The sequence below is a fragment of the Macrobrachium rosenbergii genome, chromosome 2 (assembly GCF_040412425.1).
Source record: "Macrobrachium rosenbergii isolate ZJJX-2024 chromosome 2, ASM4041242v1, whole genome shotgun sequence".
Lineage (NCBI taxonomy): Eukaryota > Metazoa > Arthropoda > Malacostraca > Decapoda > Palaemonidae > Macrobrachium > Macrobrachium rosenbergii.
In genome coordinates, this window is record NC_089742.1 from 67,614,006 (window position 1) to 67,634,005 (window position 20,000).

At 34.4% G+C, this 20,000-nt stretch overlaps 2 protein-coding genes and 1 long non-coding RNA gene across 5 annotated transcripts in view; 1 reads left to right on the plus strand and 2 right to left on the minus strand.

Moving 5' to 3' along the window:
• Window positions 1–3,355, minus strand: part of LOC136849928 (uncharacterized) — a 378,285-nt gene extending 374,930 nt beyond the window's left edge. Inside the window, exons 1-2 of one of the 2 annotated variants that reach the window (XR_010856477.1) lie at window positions 2,144–3,355; window positions 80–133 (exon numbers count right to left, since the gene is read on the minus strand). This is a non-coding gene — a long non-coding RNA (uncharacterized lncRNA). The remainder of the gene's footprint in view (window positions 1–79; window positions 134–2,143) is intronic. The other variant, XR_010856479.1, reaches the window with a different exon arrangement.
• A 653-nt stretch (window positions 3,356–4,008) lies between these two features.
• Window positions 4,009–20,000, plus strand: part of Rpb7 (DNA-directed RNA polymerase II subunit Rpb7) — a 525,952-nt gene continuing 509,960 nt past the window's right edge. For both annotated transcript variants that reach the window (XM_067120360.1, XM_067120392.1), the window contains exon 1: window positions 4,009–4,167. The gene's annotated coding sequence lies outside the window, so the exon portion shown is untranslated. The remainder of the gene's footprint in view (window positions 4,168–20,000) is intronic.
• Window positions 5,981–20,000, minus strand: part of LOC136848112 (uncharacterized) — a 408,534-nt gene continuing 394,514 nt past the window's right edge. The window contains exons 4-6 of the mRNA XM_067120338.1: window positions 12,538–12,680; window positions 10,836–11,022; window positions 5,981–6,749 (exon numbers count right to left, since the gene is read on the minus strand). Of these exons, the coding sequence (XP_066976439.1) occupies window positions 6,664–6,749; window positions 10,836–11,022; window positions 12,538–12,680 (416 nt within the window). The 3' untranslated portion in view covers window positions 5,981–6,663. The remainder of the gene's footprint in view (window positions 6,750–10,835; window positions 11,023–12,537; window positions 12,681–20,000) is intronic.

Consider the following 20,000-nt stretch of genomic DNA (forward strand, 5'->3'; position numbering starts at 1 on the left):
TACCACTTATATGACATAATTCTAGCCCAAAAGTGCAATGAACATAAAACAGATATATTCTAACTGAATCAAAACTCACCTCGGTTTTTAGAGTAGGCCATCAAATAAAGGATCAGGGTAAAAATTGTCCGCTCTGGAGAGAAAGCAAAAGAAAAAGGATTAACTATAGTTTTTCTATTTTTCTAGCCACCAAACAAAAGTTATTAATACAGATTACAATTATCCCCGCCTCGTTATTGAGCGCAACTTGACATAAACAGAGAATAACAATGAAGAATTAATATAAAAAAAGTATACTTTATGACAGGAGAGATGGTTTCCATGGCAATAAATCCCTCAACCATCATTAGTATTCGTCAAAGTTTATTTGCCTGAAGGGATATACACTCCGAGCAAGTTTTAAAGCAAAGCCATACACAACTGGCTTTCTGCTAATTTTGATGTATTCATTGCAAGTACATTATGTAAACCGCCGTTGATGTTCTTTTCGTAGTGAAACATACCGTGCGTAATATTCCCATGTATTGCAAGCATTCTAGTCATTTGTTGCAATCTTTCATAAACCACTTAAGTTCTCTTGCGTTGCTTATTTCAAATATGGCTTCGGAAATATCTTACAAATGGTTTGCCCTAGGATTAAACAGCAAATAATGATAAAACATGAAAATATCAGATTATATCTTTAACAGCTTCTAAGGTTATTTTTTTTTTTCATTTGCAATCTGAGAAAGACTGGCTACACTGTCCGATATACAGGAAAGTAAATATATGTAAAAGAAAATATTGTGCATGTCTATTTTTTTCAGAGCATTAGCTAACTCTCTTATACCTCTCTTCCTTATTCCCTATTCCAAAAAAATATATATATATAGCCACGTGTCGTGTGCACAACTGTCCTGCAGTAATGCCATAAATAGCTTACTGAGGTTCGATCCGCGCATGTGTTTGAGAACCGAACGCTAAAGTTTCCTGTCATACTGTTGAAGGTAGCATAAGTATGGATCCTCGTACGGTAAGTTTTATTTTTTTTCTCTCTCTCTCTCTCACACTAACATCAAGCCCTGAAGTATTTTTCCAGTCGTAGCCCGAATGATCCAAGAAGTTCGAACGTTTATATCCCTCATTAATGGAGACTACAATAGATAATGGATCCTGTTTACACAACCATTCATATTTGGCATACATGTAACGTCAGTAAAATAATCAACCTCAATGCACACCCGACAGCAAGTTTTCTCATGTCCGGTCTTGGCGGGAAGAGTGCATGATGGGAAATAGCCAGTCCATCATGGCACGGGCTCAGCCTCCTCCACTCACAACGTCCTTTGGTCAGTGTGCTTGTTTACAAAATAATGTTCAACTTAGAGCCCAATGATGATTAAACATTTCTATGGTGTTTTTTGAAGAATGAAGGAACATGAGGATAGTTCAGTAAAACTGTTAGTAGGGTGTTTCTAAGATCAACTGGGAAACTGATAGCCTAAGACAATGTATTAACGTTGCTACACTCGATGAATAGATTAACTTCTATGTTTTCTCATAGATAATTACATTAGTTATACTTAACTGTTTCTGTATTTCTACATACATCTCTTATGTCGATCATTTCTACAGCACTTAAACATTATTTACGGCTTTCATAGAATCTGAAGTTGGAACAAGAACCAGCATTCTCAAATTCTCCCGCCAAAAATTTAAAGGGCTATGGAGAAAACGGTCGCATCTCTCTCCCTCCCCTGCAGAAGCTTACCCCGTTTTCGTTCTCGTGACATATTTCTAAAAAAAATTAAAAACTTGTACAACAAGCAATGTCTGGGGATTATCACAGAGTTCAGTATGTATAATATTGATACGATGAAAAAGGGCACCATACATAGCCTAATAATGAAAGCAAGAAAACGACTGGATTACATTGGGTTAAATGACACATTTGCCATTATCATTATCCTTAACTTTACTATTACTAATACTACTGTTCTCAAGTTTTACTACCACCATTACTATTGGAACTATATGATTATTGTAATAATAACAAATTAACAAGCAAATATTTGTAAATTATTGAGCCTACTTCGCATAAATCGTAGATATGTAAGTTACATCTATTATACAACGGGCGAAACTTCATTACAATTTACCTTACCTTCAAGCACCCATCCTCCATGGCTACGTAGATTGCAAAACGGTCTCCAAAGTTATATGGGGCAAAATCCTGTGACACCAACACCGTTAGGTCAACATGCTGATCTAATGGGGTATTTTCGGAGCTTTATACGGTCGACCACTGGTGTTTTCAGAACGGTTGGAAAAGTTGACCTAAATGTGATTTTTCTCATCATGCCCAGAGCGCTGTAAACCAAAAGACCACATAAAAATAATGGCCGCGACGACGATCTTTTGTCTTGGGTAGTGATATGTTACCAGGACAGAAAGATTCCATAAAGGCTATCTTTAAAAAGTATTTTTTTTATTTATTCGAAGGAAACTGCCTAAAAGTGTTCATAAAATAAAATATTTCATGTATTTTACTTGGGCTTGGTTTATCCAAGTCTTTTTTCATCCTGCCATTGTTATCCTAAGACTATTTTTTTCACTTAAGAGCATGGGATCGTCACTTGTATATGATGATTCATTATATATTACCGAAGAAAGTTACTCTAATATCGAGAATGTTTCGACTGACAAAAGGCTAGAAAAAAATAAAATATCACGAACAGATCTGAGGGTGTAGGCCCAAGAGTAGCCTAGGCTTGTCCAAGCTTCATTGTCTTGCTATTACTAGCCTAACCTTAAGGCAAAGTTGTCGAATGAAAAAAAAAAAAAAATTATGACATTAATTGTTGCTTTCCCCATCAAAGTACAAAAAAAAGTACTACTTACAAGTAGTAATTTACTGACGGTGTCTCAACAAGAGTGGCATAGCATTTCGTTAATCCAACCCAGTGATTTAGACGCTACGTGAACCCACCTTTAAAATCGCGAGCCTGCCGCAAATCGTGCACCCGGAGTGATAGTGTCCCTGGTTTTCTTCCTCTTACGATAAACTATGGGACCATTCAGACTTTTCGATGAATAACATCAAGCCAATTTTTTACGTAGGCCTAACTGTGAAAATGAACTTTATTTTTGGACAACTGGCCTACAAATCCACCCGTTGCTACCATCTTTCTTTTCAGTAACCAACACCAGTCTTAGACCGCAATTTTCACTGATTCCCTTCTTTTTTGCACTTGCGCATTGACACTACCGAGAATTAGGTGTTCCTCGGCACTTTCGTTAACTCTTACTGGTGAGCTCTGTTCCCACTGTTCCACACACTCGTTACACCACAGTTCTCCCGCAGCAACTTGGAAACCAGGGACGAGAATCGCTAGCAGTATTGCCAGGTGGCGAGGTCCAAAATTCTCCTAAAATCAAGATAAATTTTACCCAAAAATCTTTGTAAAAGTTCTCACTTCAGTAGGTTTCTGTCTGTTAGATGGAGACGGTATAGAGATGCAATACTAATATAGATGCCATATATAATATTGTAAAAAAACAAAGTACAATATTAGTCAGGAAATGTGTTATACTCTGTGGTCTTTATCGTAGACGATAGTCTGCAACTCCTAATTTTTCTTTTAGAATAATTTTAAGCGAATAAGATGCATATGGTATAAAGTCCAGTCTGAAAATTATATTTCAAATTCATTTTATTGAAATGCTGTTATACTAGCTTACTTGAAAGACAACACAAACAATGGTAAAGAAAAGAAAGAATATACGCTGTGATTTTATACTAAACGTAGCTTTGAGCCAATGCGCTTCGTAGTACATCATGCAAAAACAATAGGAAATTTGTGATAAATATGAGAGAAGTTTCATGCTGTTATAAAAACAATACAAACTTTTATAAAATCTCCTTTATTTCAACTAAACTCCCATTCCAACTGCATGCTATTGCCCAAACTTAGGTAAGCTGCCCCATAGTTGGCAACACCGTAGGGGCGATATGAATCCTGAGTGATCAGTGTCTCTCTGCAGTGTCAACAAAGAATATGGATCGTAATTGGGGGAAAAAAGTATATGACGTAACATGTTTGTGAGGCATGAATGATAGTGTGGACCGGGGCCTTAGGTTTCAAGAAGAAACGGGTAGCAACCAGACTTGGAAAGCTCTCAGAATGGGTGAGTACCAGTCGGAGTAAAATGAGAAATGCGAACAAAAGTAACTGAGGTAAATGACCAGGTGCCGCTCCTACAGGAAGGGATTCGGCCGGCGCTGGCTAGTGGGGCTGTGGCTAGTGGTGTGAGCCTGTGAGAAAAGCAGATGAAGTTAGTTCAATTCTTGCACACCTGAACCAGAGACCTTATAAAGTATAACGGCACGTACGTTGTGTGCTTGAACTTGCTGTAGTTAAAGTCTGAAGCATGGTAGCCTAGTTTGTTTAGTTAAACACTTTCACGTAATATCTTGATTACTTACTCTAAGGGTATGCTTATATATATATTACATTATTGAGATTTTTCCACAATGTTCATTAATTTCTGTAATTATTGTGTACGATTTTGTTGTAAAACTATATTTACCTGAAATTTTCTTATAATTTTCCAATATTTATTGAAAGTGAAACGCTAGGCCTATTAACTAATATACGTATACATATGATTCAGTCATTTTTACGGGCCTACTGTTTATTTATTTTTATTTTTGCTTTTTTATTTTTTACTTGCTGGTGAGCAAGGAACAGTCCATAAAACCAGACATGCAAAAAAGAAAATGCTTTTAGGCTATACTCGTCCCTTAAACCGATTCTGCTTCCGCCACTCATTTTACATGTCATCGCCCGTACTGTTGTTTTACACCCTGTATAAAAAATAATTACTTGTTATGAAGACATTTAATGGCTTTTCTGTTTCATGAACGTGTTATAATTCTTTATGAAATTACTTAGGGAGGGGCCACTATTCCTATGAACTCTAACCCATAAATACGGTTGGCTGTCTTTTTGTTCTGCTTAGGCCTATAACTTTTTTCCTAATATAACCATATCTGGAACACCAGTTTTGATTCCAATAGTTGTTCACTGCTGAACAATTTATGATCTACAAAATGTTTCTTGAAAGATGGCCCCCATAGGGTGATTGGTTGCCTTTGTGAATTCCTGAAGGCAAAATTACAATGCGCACTTTCCTTAACCTTCAGGAAACAACTGTCAGAACACCCAGTTAACCGATAAAGACTGCCAGCCCATTTTGCAGACACAACCCATATACCTCAGGACAATAAGATATGTTGACGTGTATGTATATATATATATATATATATATATATATATATATATATATATATATATATATATATATATATATATATATATATATATATATATATATATATATATATATATATATATATATATATATATATATATATACAGGGTTGTTTGAATAGCCAAAACTATTATGGTATATATTTTCTTATGGTGGGAGTAGCGAGAATTCACGATTTCAGCTCGAATCCTGCAAGAAATTCCAGCCGAGTGCGCGAGCAGTTCCGCTAGAATCCTTGCTTATTCATTTCAGGCTTGAGCCCGCTCCTGCCTACACCTTCCGAATCGCCGCCTGTGTGGACGTAGCCTATACCTTTGTGTTTTATACATTTTTTTCTAATGATTTGACCCTCTTAGATTGCAAGGTACTTGCAACACGGCACAAGCAAGTAGTAGATCTGTACACATTTGAACCTACTTAAACACAAATGTAACCAGATTCTGTCATTATTTTTCTGAAGGGTACATGACACTTTCATTAGGCTCTAAAAGGAAACTGAATATAAGGTAGATTGTACCCACATCTGAACTTACTCGAATACAAATGTAACTAAATGCTGTCATTATCTCCCTGAGGTACATGACACTTTCATGAAGCTCTCAAAGGAACGTGAATATGATTCATAATTTTATCGAAGGATATTGAATACGAGGATATTGAACAGAGGTTTCGAAGTAATTTCCGTTTATTCAGTATCAGTATTTACACATAGCTTGTTGCTTTAATAGAAGTTACAGTGGTAAAAAGCGTGATATTTTGATGCCTTCCGTGGCCTCTTTTGTCAGTTGCTTATACACATTTTTTTTCTCCTTATTCTCTGAAAACATAATGCCATGGAGTACTTTTGTGATGATATTACCATAGTGAAAGTGAACTCATACATAAGACTATATGTTTGTTACAAATACAGACTGAATCAAAGATATGCATTATTCCAGTAACGGTGTCTATATTCTTTAAACCTCATTATTCCCACAAATAAAACTTAAGTTTATCTTCGTATGACTTAGTAACAATTCCTTGAGCAAAGTTTCACTGTTTTTTGTTTTTAGTTAGGGTTATAGCAAAAATTCTGGCTCTACTTTTCAAAACTCCTTGTAGATCAGAGACCTTTTCTTTTGGAAAAATCTTAGACTATGATAGGAAACAAGGATTTGATATTGTAAAAAAATGAATTAGAGATTCATAGACAACTCAGTGACTGTATACCTCTCACGTAAATTGCAATAACTCTACTTTCCAATAGAATGAAAACACGAAGCTTACGATCTACGTAGTTCAAAAAAATACAGAACTCTCTACATCCAAAACATTTATTTACACATATACATTAGCCAAAAAGTTCAAGTGTTACACAAAGAGAAGCGTCGACCGAGACATTGCAGAGGCTCCGATCACTGTCATGGCTACCGCAGCGGACAAAGCGCTCCTTGCACCTGAAAGACAACGGAAAGGGATTTTTTTATAAGCGACTGCTGTGGGGATTATATATATTAGACCTAAAGAGATTTTAAAATGCGTTATGCTGAGAAAGATCGAGACGAACACGCACACTCATACCCATGAACTCGCACATATTCACGTACACACCCCCATATATATATATATATATATATATATATATATATATATATATATATATATATATATATATATATATATATATTTATTATATATTATACATATATATATATTATATGTATATGTATATATATAATATATATATATTGTATATATATACGTACATATAAATACATACATACATACCCCCTAATAGTGAATTCACTTTACCTTGGGAATAACTTACAAGAGGACTTATTTACAGTGTATCAGCGCATCTACACTGACCAGGTTTGCAACCTACTGTATGTCTTCTGAATTTGATACTGAGGTCAAAGCGACTTATACAATCAGCCATCAGGAGTTATATGTTTTACGCTGCTGTACATAATCTTGTTAAATTCAGGTTTTGTGCTTCTAAGCTAAATCAGAACACAATAGCTGCTAAGTGTTAGGTCTATTGCGCCTGGTTATTTAAGACGTTGGGATTCAATCACCCATGACTTTTTATACTCTCAGATATTAAATCACAAATACTCCTTGGTATCCACTTCATTTACCTAATAAATAACATGCTAACAAAGAAAATTAGCATGAGAAGTGCGTGTATAATTCCTTTTTCATGTAAAATATTCCCAAGGTAGTTGGATGATTCTATCAAAAACCTTCCTTATAGCTTTTTATTTAAATAAACACTTCCACAAAGAAAAAGATGCATGGTATTGGGGTGTGGATACTGAGTCTCCATAGATTTGAGTTTTTTCACACTATTATGAATACACTTGCAAAGCGCGTTGCGCAGTGCCCATATTTGTTCTTGTGTCCAAGAAAGCAACGAGTGCATTGGAAAACTATTGGCTATGAAGTACTTAACCTTAAAATCCAGAACATTTTAAAAGCTTTGCCTGAACAAATTGTGGGAATAAAGGGCATCATTGTTAGTCACAATCTGGATGAGTACACACTGTATGACCATTTGTTAATCTAATACCAAAGTATCTAAAAGGATTTGCAGTGATATGTTAGAATCGTTTATTGTCCTAATATCAACCAATAGTTTTAAAATTGGTAGATATCAATAAAAAACAAAAGAACTCGGCAAAGGCCATACCACTGCCCTTTCCAACCCCATCAAAAGTGGTTAGATGGGATCAGGGAAAATCCCTACATTTTTAGAGAACCTATGGACACCTGAAGACTCTGGTATGAGTGTTCTGCACCCATTTTCTTAAAACTCCGTTCATCCTTTCACAAGATATCTCGCAATGGCACAAACACGCTCACAGACACAGATAATAATGTAACATCCTGCCAACATTATCGGCGTAATAATCAAGCGAAATACCGTTAGAAATAGGGATATTGAAAATAAATTATATTTATGAAATAAATGCGCAAATTTTATCATTTCCGTAAAAGAATTTCGGTGGCGAAAGAGCTAAAATCAGCGGAGTTGCTGAAGAGTCTATTTCATAATGTGAAAAAATGATTTATTAATCTGCAAATATGACACTTTCATAACTTAACTCAGCAGGAAATGACACGTTTGTGCACTTGAATGGATTATGGGGATTAATTAATCGATAAGAAAAAGAAGCATGCAAACACATTCACACAAATATATGTGTATGTATATATATTTATATATACACATGTATATATATGTATTTATATATATGCATATATACATAACATGTATATGTGTATACACATATATATATAATATATATACATACGTATATATCTTGAACGCTTTTATCCATACAAATTGTGTTCATGATGCAAGTTTTTAACATAATACACCAATAAATACTTTATATTTATTGGTGTAAACAATATGTATAAGTGAAAAAACTTTATATTTATATATATGCAAATAAGAGACTTTTGGTAACTTTTACACAAATAACATAGTAACCAGGCAACCGTTCGAATCCTGCCGGGGACTAAGCACGTACTAATTATATTTCCACATGGCTGTAGGTTATTCCTAAGGTACAGTGCACTGGATATTAAACGACATTTGCGTCTTGATATATATATATATATATATATATATATATATATATATATATATATAGACATATATACATAAGACAGAATACGTTGTCCGGTCATCAAAAGGTGATACATTTATTGCCGACGCGTTTCGTAACAACATAGTTACATCATCAAGGCTAAAAGAAAAACAACACAAATTAAAAACACATGGAATATAACTTTGACTTTAAGAGTCTCAACAAATTATACCAAACTTATTAAAACAAAACAAGACTTACGTAGGTTCGACTAAGCGATTGCTCAAGGTCAGAGCTGATTCACATAATGGTGTCAGCCATCGTACTGGCTGCAGATTGTCCAATCACGAATTTTCTAATATCAGAAAATCACACAAAAATTTGTAACACCAGCATTAACTATTCTGACTTCTCTGTCTTGGGCCAAACAAGCCGTTTACACGAACTGCTTATCTTAGAGTCATTATTTATTAAGCAGTTAGTGCCCAAGTTGAACAATCACACCACCTCTATACAGTTGTTTCTGGCTTGAGCCGTTTTCTTCGCTGCTTCTCCTCCTTTCCGAATCATAAAGCCTTCAGCCTTTAGTCTAGCAGGTGCTTTTTAAATCTTGTTTTAATGTAAGTTTGGTATAATTTGTTGAAACTTAAAGTCAAAGTTATATTCCATGTGTTTTTAATTTGTGTTGTTTTCTCTTTTAGCCTTGATGATGTAACTATGTTGTTACGAAACGCGTCGGCAATAAAATGTATACCTTTTTACTGACCCGGCTATCTCCTTGTCACCTTGTCAACTATATATATATATATATATATATATATATATATATATATATATATATATATATATATATAAGGCTCCTTTGGAGACTTGAAGCAAATGTAAACGCGTTTTTACTGACTGAAGACGATTGATCTCGATTTAACAGACTGACCTTATATATGTGTGTGTGTATGTGTGTATTTATGTATGTATGTATATATATATATATATATATATATATATATATATATATATATATATATAATATATACATATATATATATAATATATACATACATACAACTTTTGCATCCAATCTTCAAAGGAGCCTGCCAATCACTCTAAACTAATTCATGCAAGAGTCTGGAAAAACCCCATCTGATGTCGTTCTGTAGAATTATATGCTGAAATTATATGGAATTACGAGCTGAATAAAATTGCAGCAATTGTTTTTCTACTGCTTTTGGGTAATTAATCCACGGAAATACAAAAAGAAATATATCCTGGAAACAATTTAGATACTCCATTACCTAAAACATAATGTTAGGCAATCATTAAATGGAAAACATCATATTTTTATAATCCAGACGATAGATATACCCTAATCTCTAACGCATGAAGACAACACATCTTTAAACTTCAAAACCAACTTACTTTATAATCAACAAAGGTAAATATTTTCTGTAAAGCAAGGGGCTAAATTATGTTTTTATAACACAATGGTAGAGCATTTATTTAGTTCCGTTTGCACAGTAACTACCAGCAATGACATTGTTTTTTTGATATATTTCTCAAACATTGATAACGAGCCACGCTGCAGTGATGTTCGTCTGAGGAATCAGAACAGCTCCGGAAAGTACTACCCCGTAATTGGGTAGTGCAATCAGTGCACCTCATGTGGTGCACTATAGGCATTAGTTAAGGTTCTTTGCATCGTCCCTTCGGCCCCTAAATGCAACCCCTTTCCATTCCTTTTACTGTACCTCCGTTCATAATATCTTTCTTCCATCATACTTTCCACACTCTGCTAACAGTTGTTTTATAATGCAACTGCGAGGTTTCCCTCCTGTTACACATTTAAAACCTCCTTTAATCTCAATTTCCTATTCAGCGCTGAATGACCTCACAGGTTCCAGTGTATGGCCTTTGGCCTAAATTCTCTATTCCAACTCCTGAAAGTACCTGCATTGTAGTGATATTCCTGAGCAGTCAAGTAGTTTAGACTCCTGAGCTCTTTCGTGGTCGTTCTTTCGTGACTGCTGCCGAAGTGCGAGGTGCAGGAGACAATGATCATGCCACGATGGAAGAACTCGCTCCTCGCCTGGAACCCCAGCCCCACTGTCTGTGCGCTGAACCTGGACACGAAATTCTGCCGAAGAGATGTATCGAGAGCTGTTTTAGAATTTCCTTAATGAACAGTGCAAGCTAACCCCCTTGAAACAGCAATGCTATTGTGAGGCGGTCTAAGTTTTATTTCGTTATACAAGCATCATGGAATTATCTATCTATCCCTCTATCTGTATGTATATATATATATATATATATATATATATATATATATATATATATATATATATATATTATAATTATAATATAGATATTACAGGCCTGTACCGAGGGGGGGCGGGTCGAACGACCCCCCCCAACCAAATTTCTGGAAGTCCATATTTTCTGTGACTATCCTCTTCATTGAACTGTACTTATAAAGTAATAAATAACAATCTTTCAACTTTCAACATTATAAGTAAAATTCTGTTAACCAAAGTCAGTACTTTGAATAACATCAAATCGGGTAGAAGGGCATAGACCGCATACCCAGTTTTTCTTCTTAATATAACTAAAATAACATTTTCAAGTATTTCATCATGTATATGCCTATATATGCAATGACATATATAGAGGAAAAGGTCCAGTATTGGGAAAAACGACCCCCATAAAAACTCTGGGTGGGCCTGTATTATATATATATATATATATATATATATATATATATATATATATATATATATATATATATATATATATATATATATATATATATATATATATATATGAATATATATATATACAGTATTTATATTTTATAGAATCTTTATTAACAATATAATCATTACTGTAAAGAGTGGGAAAATAAAGGTTTTTAAGTTGAAAATATCCTGCAAAATGGACTGAAAGTATTTTGACATCTGCATTTTTAAAAGAATTTATGCAAACTCACACACGCACGCGACTTGGAAGGTGTTACCCTTCGTTATAATACCTATGGTTTTGGGGTGAGGTTGAAAGGCCAGTCCCATGGCATGCAAAGGTCTTAATGTGGCTAACGTTCCGATGTTGTCTGGCTTTCCAGACCCAACGGTGCTTTAGGTTCGCTGATGGGAAAACCTAGGAATCTAAGAAAAATCTATAAAAAAAAAAATTGCACGTCAGGTCGGCCCTATTTAGTAATGTGATTCCCTGCATACATTAGTGTTTGTGTGAGAGAGAGAAATATATATATATATATATATATATATATATATATATATATATATATATATATATATATGTGTGTGTGTGTGTGTGTGTGTGTGTAGTATTTGTATAAAATATATATATATATATATATATATATATATATATATATATATATATATATTAATATATATACATATGTATGTATATATGTGTATATATGTTAATATAATACATTGTATGTATCTGTTTGTCTTTGTAAATGTATAAAGAGGAAGAGAGAGACAGAGACAGGGAGCAAATTAAAAGCATGAAGAAGCACGCAGTGTACCTGCTTCCTCGCAATGAAAGTTGGAAAAGAGCAAATTGTTATTCCTTGGGAGCCAACGACCTGGGCCAGTAAATCCCTTGCCGCCCTTGTGCCACTTACCTGGTGAGCAGGATGACCATTAATCTTCCAGGTGAGATCAGGGTCATACTCCTGATTCGCGGAAGTGCAGTTGAGAGACACGTATTCCAAAGGACTGTAAGTATCCTTGGTTCCTACGATATGTGGGGCGAGGAGGGGTTCGTCTGCAGGACGTAAACAAAGACATAAATTGCTTAATGAGCAAACCTTGGACACTTAAGCACAAATTATACAACAAAGCAGCCAGTCATAAAAACAAAGTGATTTCATTCTTTTTTCATTGTTAGATAGTTCTATCCGTATGGACGAAAATTTATGAAGTTATAAGCTACATAATATAAAGTTGTATGCTTCAAAATGATGAATTAAGTAGGCCGTATGGTTATATATAGGATGCACTGATGCACACAAAGTTAATACTGTCATTGGTACATGAACACACAATGCATCTGAGTATAATAATGTGGCTTTTAGATGCAAGTTACAACCCTCCGAAGATTAGCTTTTCTGAAAACAAAAAGAATAGAACAGAATTCAGGCCAAAGGCCAAGCGCTGGGTCCTTTGAGGTCGTTCAGCGCTGAAACGGAAATTGACAGTAGAAAGGTTCGAAAGGTGTAATAGGAGGAAAACATCGCAGTTGCAGTATGAAACAATTGATAGAGGATGGATAGTAAGATGGAAGAGAGAGAATATGAAAGGAGGTACAGTAATAGGAGTGAGAGGGGTTGCAGCTAGGGACCGAAGGGATGCTACAGAGAACCTTAAGTAATGCTTACAGTGCACAGCATAAGGTGCACTGACGGCATTACGCCCCTACGGGGTGAAAAAAAGTTCAAAATTAAATGCAGGAATAATTACGAAGAAAAGAGAAAGAGTTCGACCCATTATAATGGATTATTAAAGCTTCAAAGCAAACGACACTCGAGGAAGAGCACGACTGATTGATCGCTGAAAATGTTATTGAAAGACTAACTGATGAATGAACGAGTTTATTGATTTAATAACTCTTTTGCCAGACTTTTTAGGCAACGCAAATACATTCGGTAAAAAACACAATGACGAACTCAAGCACATTCGTTATTGTAAGTGTACCTACAAATGCGTGAATTAAACTAGAAGATTAAACAGATAACGAGCAATAAGCTTGTATATTATTAAAACAATTAAACATACCCAGACTTGTTCAGGTAAAAGGTTAGGGAAGCAAAACGGTGCATGATTTTCATGTATTTCATTTTGATAGGCCTGTTTTTTTTTAAGTAAAACGAAATAAGTGTGGAATATCTATGAATTCCGGTTTTGCTGTAATGTTACTATCTCTTGCAAACACTTAATACCTCAGTGTCTGACCCAAAGCTAACTAAAGTTGTTTACTTACTATTGTGTATTAATTTATTTACTTTTTCTTCCTTATTTGCCGTTTGCTTCCCTAACCTTTTACCTGAACAAGTATGGGTATATTTAATTGTTTTAATAAGATGCAAGCCTATTGCTCGGTATATATCTGTTTAATCTTCTAGTTTAATTCACGCATTTGTTGGTACATTTACAATAACGAATGTGTTCGAGCCCGTCATTGTGTTTTTTTACCGAATATATTTGCTGTACCTAAATAGTCTGGCTACATTACATTGTTTAATAAGTATATCTATCTTTCTATATATCTATATGGTCTATATATATATATATATATATATATATATATATATATATATATATAAATATGCATGTGTGTATGTAAACGCATATACATTATATATATATATATATATATATATATATATATATATATATATATATATATATATATATATATATATATATATATATATATATATATATATATATATATGTGTGTGTGTGTGTGTGTGTGTATAAACGCATACATTGATGGACACACACAAACATACATTAAAGGAAGCCCATAAATGTATATGCCTTATTGCATTCTTCGAAGACAGCAAATATATATTTCATATAAATTATATATATATATATATATATATATATATATATATATATATATATATATTTTGCTATTTTCCAAGAAATGTAACAAGGCATATACATTTATAGGTTTCCTTTAATGTATGTTTGTGTGCGTACCTCAGTGTATGAGTTTATGCACATATATAAGCATGAAATTGAAAAAAAAAATAATTCCCTTCAGAGAATGGCAGCCTGGCTTTTCAAGAGATGAAAATAGCACACCAAGTTTCGTGTCGTCACGAAGAGAAACTTTCCTTTTCTAGTTTCCTCGAAACAGAGAACACGATTGATTCATTTCTGAAGTAACTTTCGCATTGCGTGAAACAGTGAGATTTCGTCTCTCTTTTTCCATGTGCGGCAGTGCAATGGCTGGATGAATATAGGAAAAATTGTAAGATTATCTTGTGATTTGTTTCTATATGTCTTCTTTCTGTTTATATAGAAAATTCAGCGATATGATTATACTCAGTCTCACGCGCGATTTTGAGATTTTGATTAAACCTAAGCATAAAAATGTCTTATTTCTGGTATAATTCGACAAAGCATGGAGCGAGTTATCTTTTTATTCCAGTTCACGGAAGAATATCGAAAATAATATCAATTCCGTTACGTCAAGGACAAAAGCTAAGAACTACCCGTGTACTTATACTGCATGTTTCCAGTAAAAACTTTTACTTTATTGGAATATATCTATCTATCTATCTATCTGTGTATTTATCTGAATCTATCTATCTATCTATCTATCTATCTATCTATCTATCTATCTATCTATCTGTCTGTCTGTCTATCTATCTATCTATCTATCTATCTATATATATATATATATATATATATATATATATATATATATATATATATATATATATATATATATAATATATATATATACACATTTATATTTTTGCCAACCTGGCATTTTCAGTCGTTTTCAGGGGCAACATTCGAATAAACCTCTCGTAGTAAACATTTTATCTCCTAAAATTCTAACCAATCATTTTCAATCTCAGTTTTGACCCCATTTTGATAGCTTCATGTTGCCATGGGAAACAAAATTCACATGTTTGGCACTTAAAAAAATAGATTAAAGAAGACAAATAAATCAATAAATTGACCACAAGATGTATAAAAGAACAATTTTAATGGTTTAATGATGTCTTACTATGAACTGGTGGCCATCTTTAAAAATATTTCACTGCTAGTATCATCAACGGGACGATACAGTCCAAAAATCACACCTTTCTGCTCCAATGTCAACTTTTGGCGCCACATTTACGGGCCTAAAAGTATGTAGGATATAACGTCTCTATCTGTGTATCTCTCTCTCTCTCTCTCTCTCTCTCTCTCTCTCTCTCTCTCTCTCTCTCTCTCTCTCTCTCTCTCTCTCTCTCTCTCTCTCTCTCTCTATATATATATATATATATATATATATATATATATATATATATATATATATATATATATATATATATATATATATATATATATACAGTATATATATATATTTTATATAATATAAATACATATATATAGATAGACATATCCTGTACACTTTTGTAAAATTTGGTAGGGTATATCTATCTATGTCTACATATATATACATATATATATATATATATATATATATATATATATATATATATATATATATATTATTTATATATACAGATAGATAGTTATATCCCATACACATTTGCATCCGTAAATGTGACGCCAAAAGGTGACAATGGATGAATGTGGTTTGTGAACTGTATCGTTCCGGTGACATCTTTTTCAAATGGCCACCAGCTCATGTTAAAACAACATTAAACCATTAAAACTTGTTCTTTTATATCTTTGTGTCAATCTTTTGATTTATTTGTTTTCTTTAGCCTATTATTAAGTGCCGCAACATGTGAATTTTGTTTCCCATGCCACCATGAAACAGTCAAAATGAGGTCACAAAAGCCACTAATGTCAGGCTAAAAATCGAGGTTGAAAATGATTGGTTAGAATTCTAGAAGATACTTACTACGAGAGGTATATTCAAATGTTGCCCCTGAATAGGGCTGCAAATGCCAAAGTGACAGAGAGGATGACTTGTTGCATTCAAAATGTTCCAGTGGCTTGTGAGCCAGTCTGGTTCCCTAACCAGTGCCACAGTTAATTCAAATGAAAACTGCACATATCTTTTTACCTCGCCCAGGAATCGTTTTCGAATCCTATGTATATGTGCGAGCGTGTATGTACTGTACAGTGTCATCATTGGGTTCGAAGGATGAATAAGTATTGCAGAAGTAGACTCTTACCAATGTTATCCAGGACGATGTTTCTAATGCATTAAGCTAAATGTCTTCTTGCCTGCCGATAGAAGTTTTCCTTATTCAGATATTTAGTTTCTACTTTGTAGAGTACCCCTTTACCTTTCTAGATATCTAACATTACGGTGAATGTTCTCCTTCAATCACTCAGATGAAATTTCCTTACTCTACAAGTATCCCGTCGGAAGCTCCGACAACAGCAAGCCTTCCGCGGAAAGCTGTAGATGGTACTGAAGGTTCTTTCGCTTTAAACTTCTCATCTGCTTCCATTGGCCTCTTCCCACCTAGCTGTTCAACTTCTTTAGCGTGACCTTGCTCCCGTTTCTATCTTTCATTTATGAAGAAATCCTTCTGACGACTCCTGTGAGTCTGGAAAAGTGACTACTGAGTCACTTTTCAATAAATCTCTTAACAACGCTGATTCTTTACAAACATACTGAGAGCAAAGGCAACAACGATCAAAGTTTTTTTTTTTTTTTTTTTTTTTTTAATTCAGAAGGTTTAAATGAGTGGTCTGGCAATTCCATCTATCGTGAAATTCTCGTAGCACAATAATTACGAATGCGTTATTTGGCAAATCTACAAAGATGGAGGAAGAATTTTATCACAGGAAAGCGAATTAACAAAAAAATCGTCGCTGATTGTACCCTCATAGCAAGTTTCAAGCTCATAACTGAAGCCTCAACCAAAATACTAGAAAGCAGACATTACTATTACATATATCTGATTTAAGTTATAGATTTGTCTTGCCTTTCCGCTTCTCTCTCTATCTTTTATATTTTGTTTCGTCTCTTTAAAATCTTAATTACGAACCACTTAGATCCTCCGAGATTTTTAAGATGTCTCGCGTCTCTATCAGATCCATCTCATCTTCTTCTTTGTATTTAAGGCGAGACTCATTCGTTGATCCTTTGTTCGCCGTCTTTATCCTTTGTCATCGCACTTCCTTTGTCACTATTTTTCTCCCGGTTAACAAGGGCCATTTCAAAGTCTTACATTTCTTTGTTTTGCTGAGGAACAATTAGATTTTCTTCATTATATCTGGCAAAATAATTTCAGGGTAAAATATATTACCACTGTCTTAGACCAATGTTCTTATTTAGTGTAGAATCTATCAAAACCAGACTTATGATAATTATAAAAGTAACAAGGAGCAGAGGTGGTGATAAAACAACGCATGGTTGAGGAATTCAACATTCTTCCTGTTTATTGTCTTTTGCTTAATTAATCGCTTTATTGTGGATGGCGACCTTGTGACCTATGTTTTCTAACCCTCGGATTGGGCCATAGCCGCTGCATTATGTTTTCAACTGCTTTAGGTTTGATTTCCATTGCATTAGTGGATAATCATGCAGCTAATTATGTATTATTTTCTATCATTTAACTTTGTTCTGTGGAAGCTCTTTGCTTGTTATATAAGCATTTATGCTCATTAGGCCTATGATCAATATTACTAAAATGATTAAGATTATTGCCGTAACTGTTCTTGTTATTGATATTATAGAAAAGTAAGTAAGAAAACCTGAAACTGAAATAGGTACCTAAAAAATATATACCTCAACAGTACAGGAACAACTTGCCTGAGACTACTGCTTTTGTAAAGACCATTGCATGAAAGTGGGTGTACTGTAAGCTTTCCAGAGGAAACTCTTACTGAATAAAGTACAGAATTTCCAAGTGTCTATAGCAAATGGCATTCGTCCTTAGGCTGGCAGAACAGCAGTAGAGGTCCCCTTTTGCAAATAGTATTAGAGGAGCTCTATTCTAAATCTAATCGTCTTACGTCGTTTCGCCAGAATAGCGTGTGTTATCATCCTTTGTACGTTTGATTTACGCTGATCAGATCTCCCCCCCTCTCACTCTCTCCTTCTCTTGGTCTCTCTCTCTCTCTTTTCGCCTTTCTCGCGCGCTCTCACTTTCTCGCTGAGTATTTGTAGCACAGCGGTAGGACTTTCAGCTCAAGCTCTAGACCTTGTTACAGTTCCTCGTTGGATGAGTCGGTAGAGTTGCGGGCTAGCATTCTGCTAGGCCCGAGTTCGAGTCTCCGACCGGCCAATGAAGAATTAGAGGAATTTATTTCTGGTGATAGAAATTCATTTCTCGCTATAATGTGGTTCGGATTCCACAATAAGCTGTAGATTCCGTTGCTAGGTAACCAGTTGGTTCTTAGCCACGTAAAATAAGTCTAATCCTCCGGCCCAGCCCTAGGAGAGTTGTTAATCAGCTCAGTGGTCTGGTTAAACTAAGATATACTTAACTTTTTCTAGACCTTGTTTCACGTTACAGCGGTGGAACGAGTTCGTTCCTCGGGAGAAGTAAGGGACAGTATGGGCGCGTTTCCATGAAAATACAGCACTACTCTATCAACTTGTGCAGTGTAGTAAATAGTATATACTGGGTTGTTAGTCGACTGTTGTGATCGTAACTGTGATTGAAGACGCAGTGAAAGAGAGATGAAAAGAAAAACAGCAGATGTGATTGACCACTCTTTCTGTGAAAATGCTTGACATCATAAAATCATAATTAAAATCAGAGAAGCCTCTGCAAGTTGCCCTCACCTCAACGAGGTGAAACCATATATCAGATATTCTCTGTATTCAAGTAAAGGTAGCGCCTCGAAGCTAAACAAAACACAGTTTTTTATTATTTCCAATAGGCACTTTTTCCAGAGCTAATTCAATAGATTGTTCTTACTTTGAATTGAAGTATATTCTAAATTAAGATTTTAAAGCGAATGAATTTTCCCTGGACTGAGGAAAGAACAGCATCCCTTCATACATACATGTGTGTGTATATATATATATATATATATATATATATATATATATATATATATATATATATATATATATATATATATATATATATATATCTTTTCTTCTTCTTTTAACGTGCTTTTTCCCATTTTTGTATGGGGTAAGCACGATGCCTTCTTTTGAAGGACTTTTGATTTGGCTTTGGGGTAGACCGTAGTCTCGATCGGCTGCCCTGCGTGACATCGCTTAGACCCCGGTAGCGTATGGTACATGTATCATACCAGACCCAACGCCCTTACTCCCAGCAGCGAGAAGTTGCGCGGGTAGGTCGAGAGTTCGAGACGTGTGAGATGTTTGTTATGTTTTTAGAAGATGTATATATATATATATATATATATATATATATATATATATATATATATATATATATATATATATATA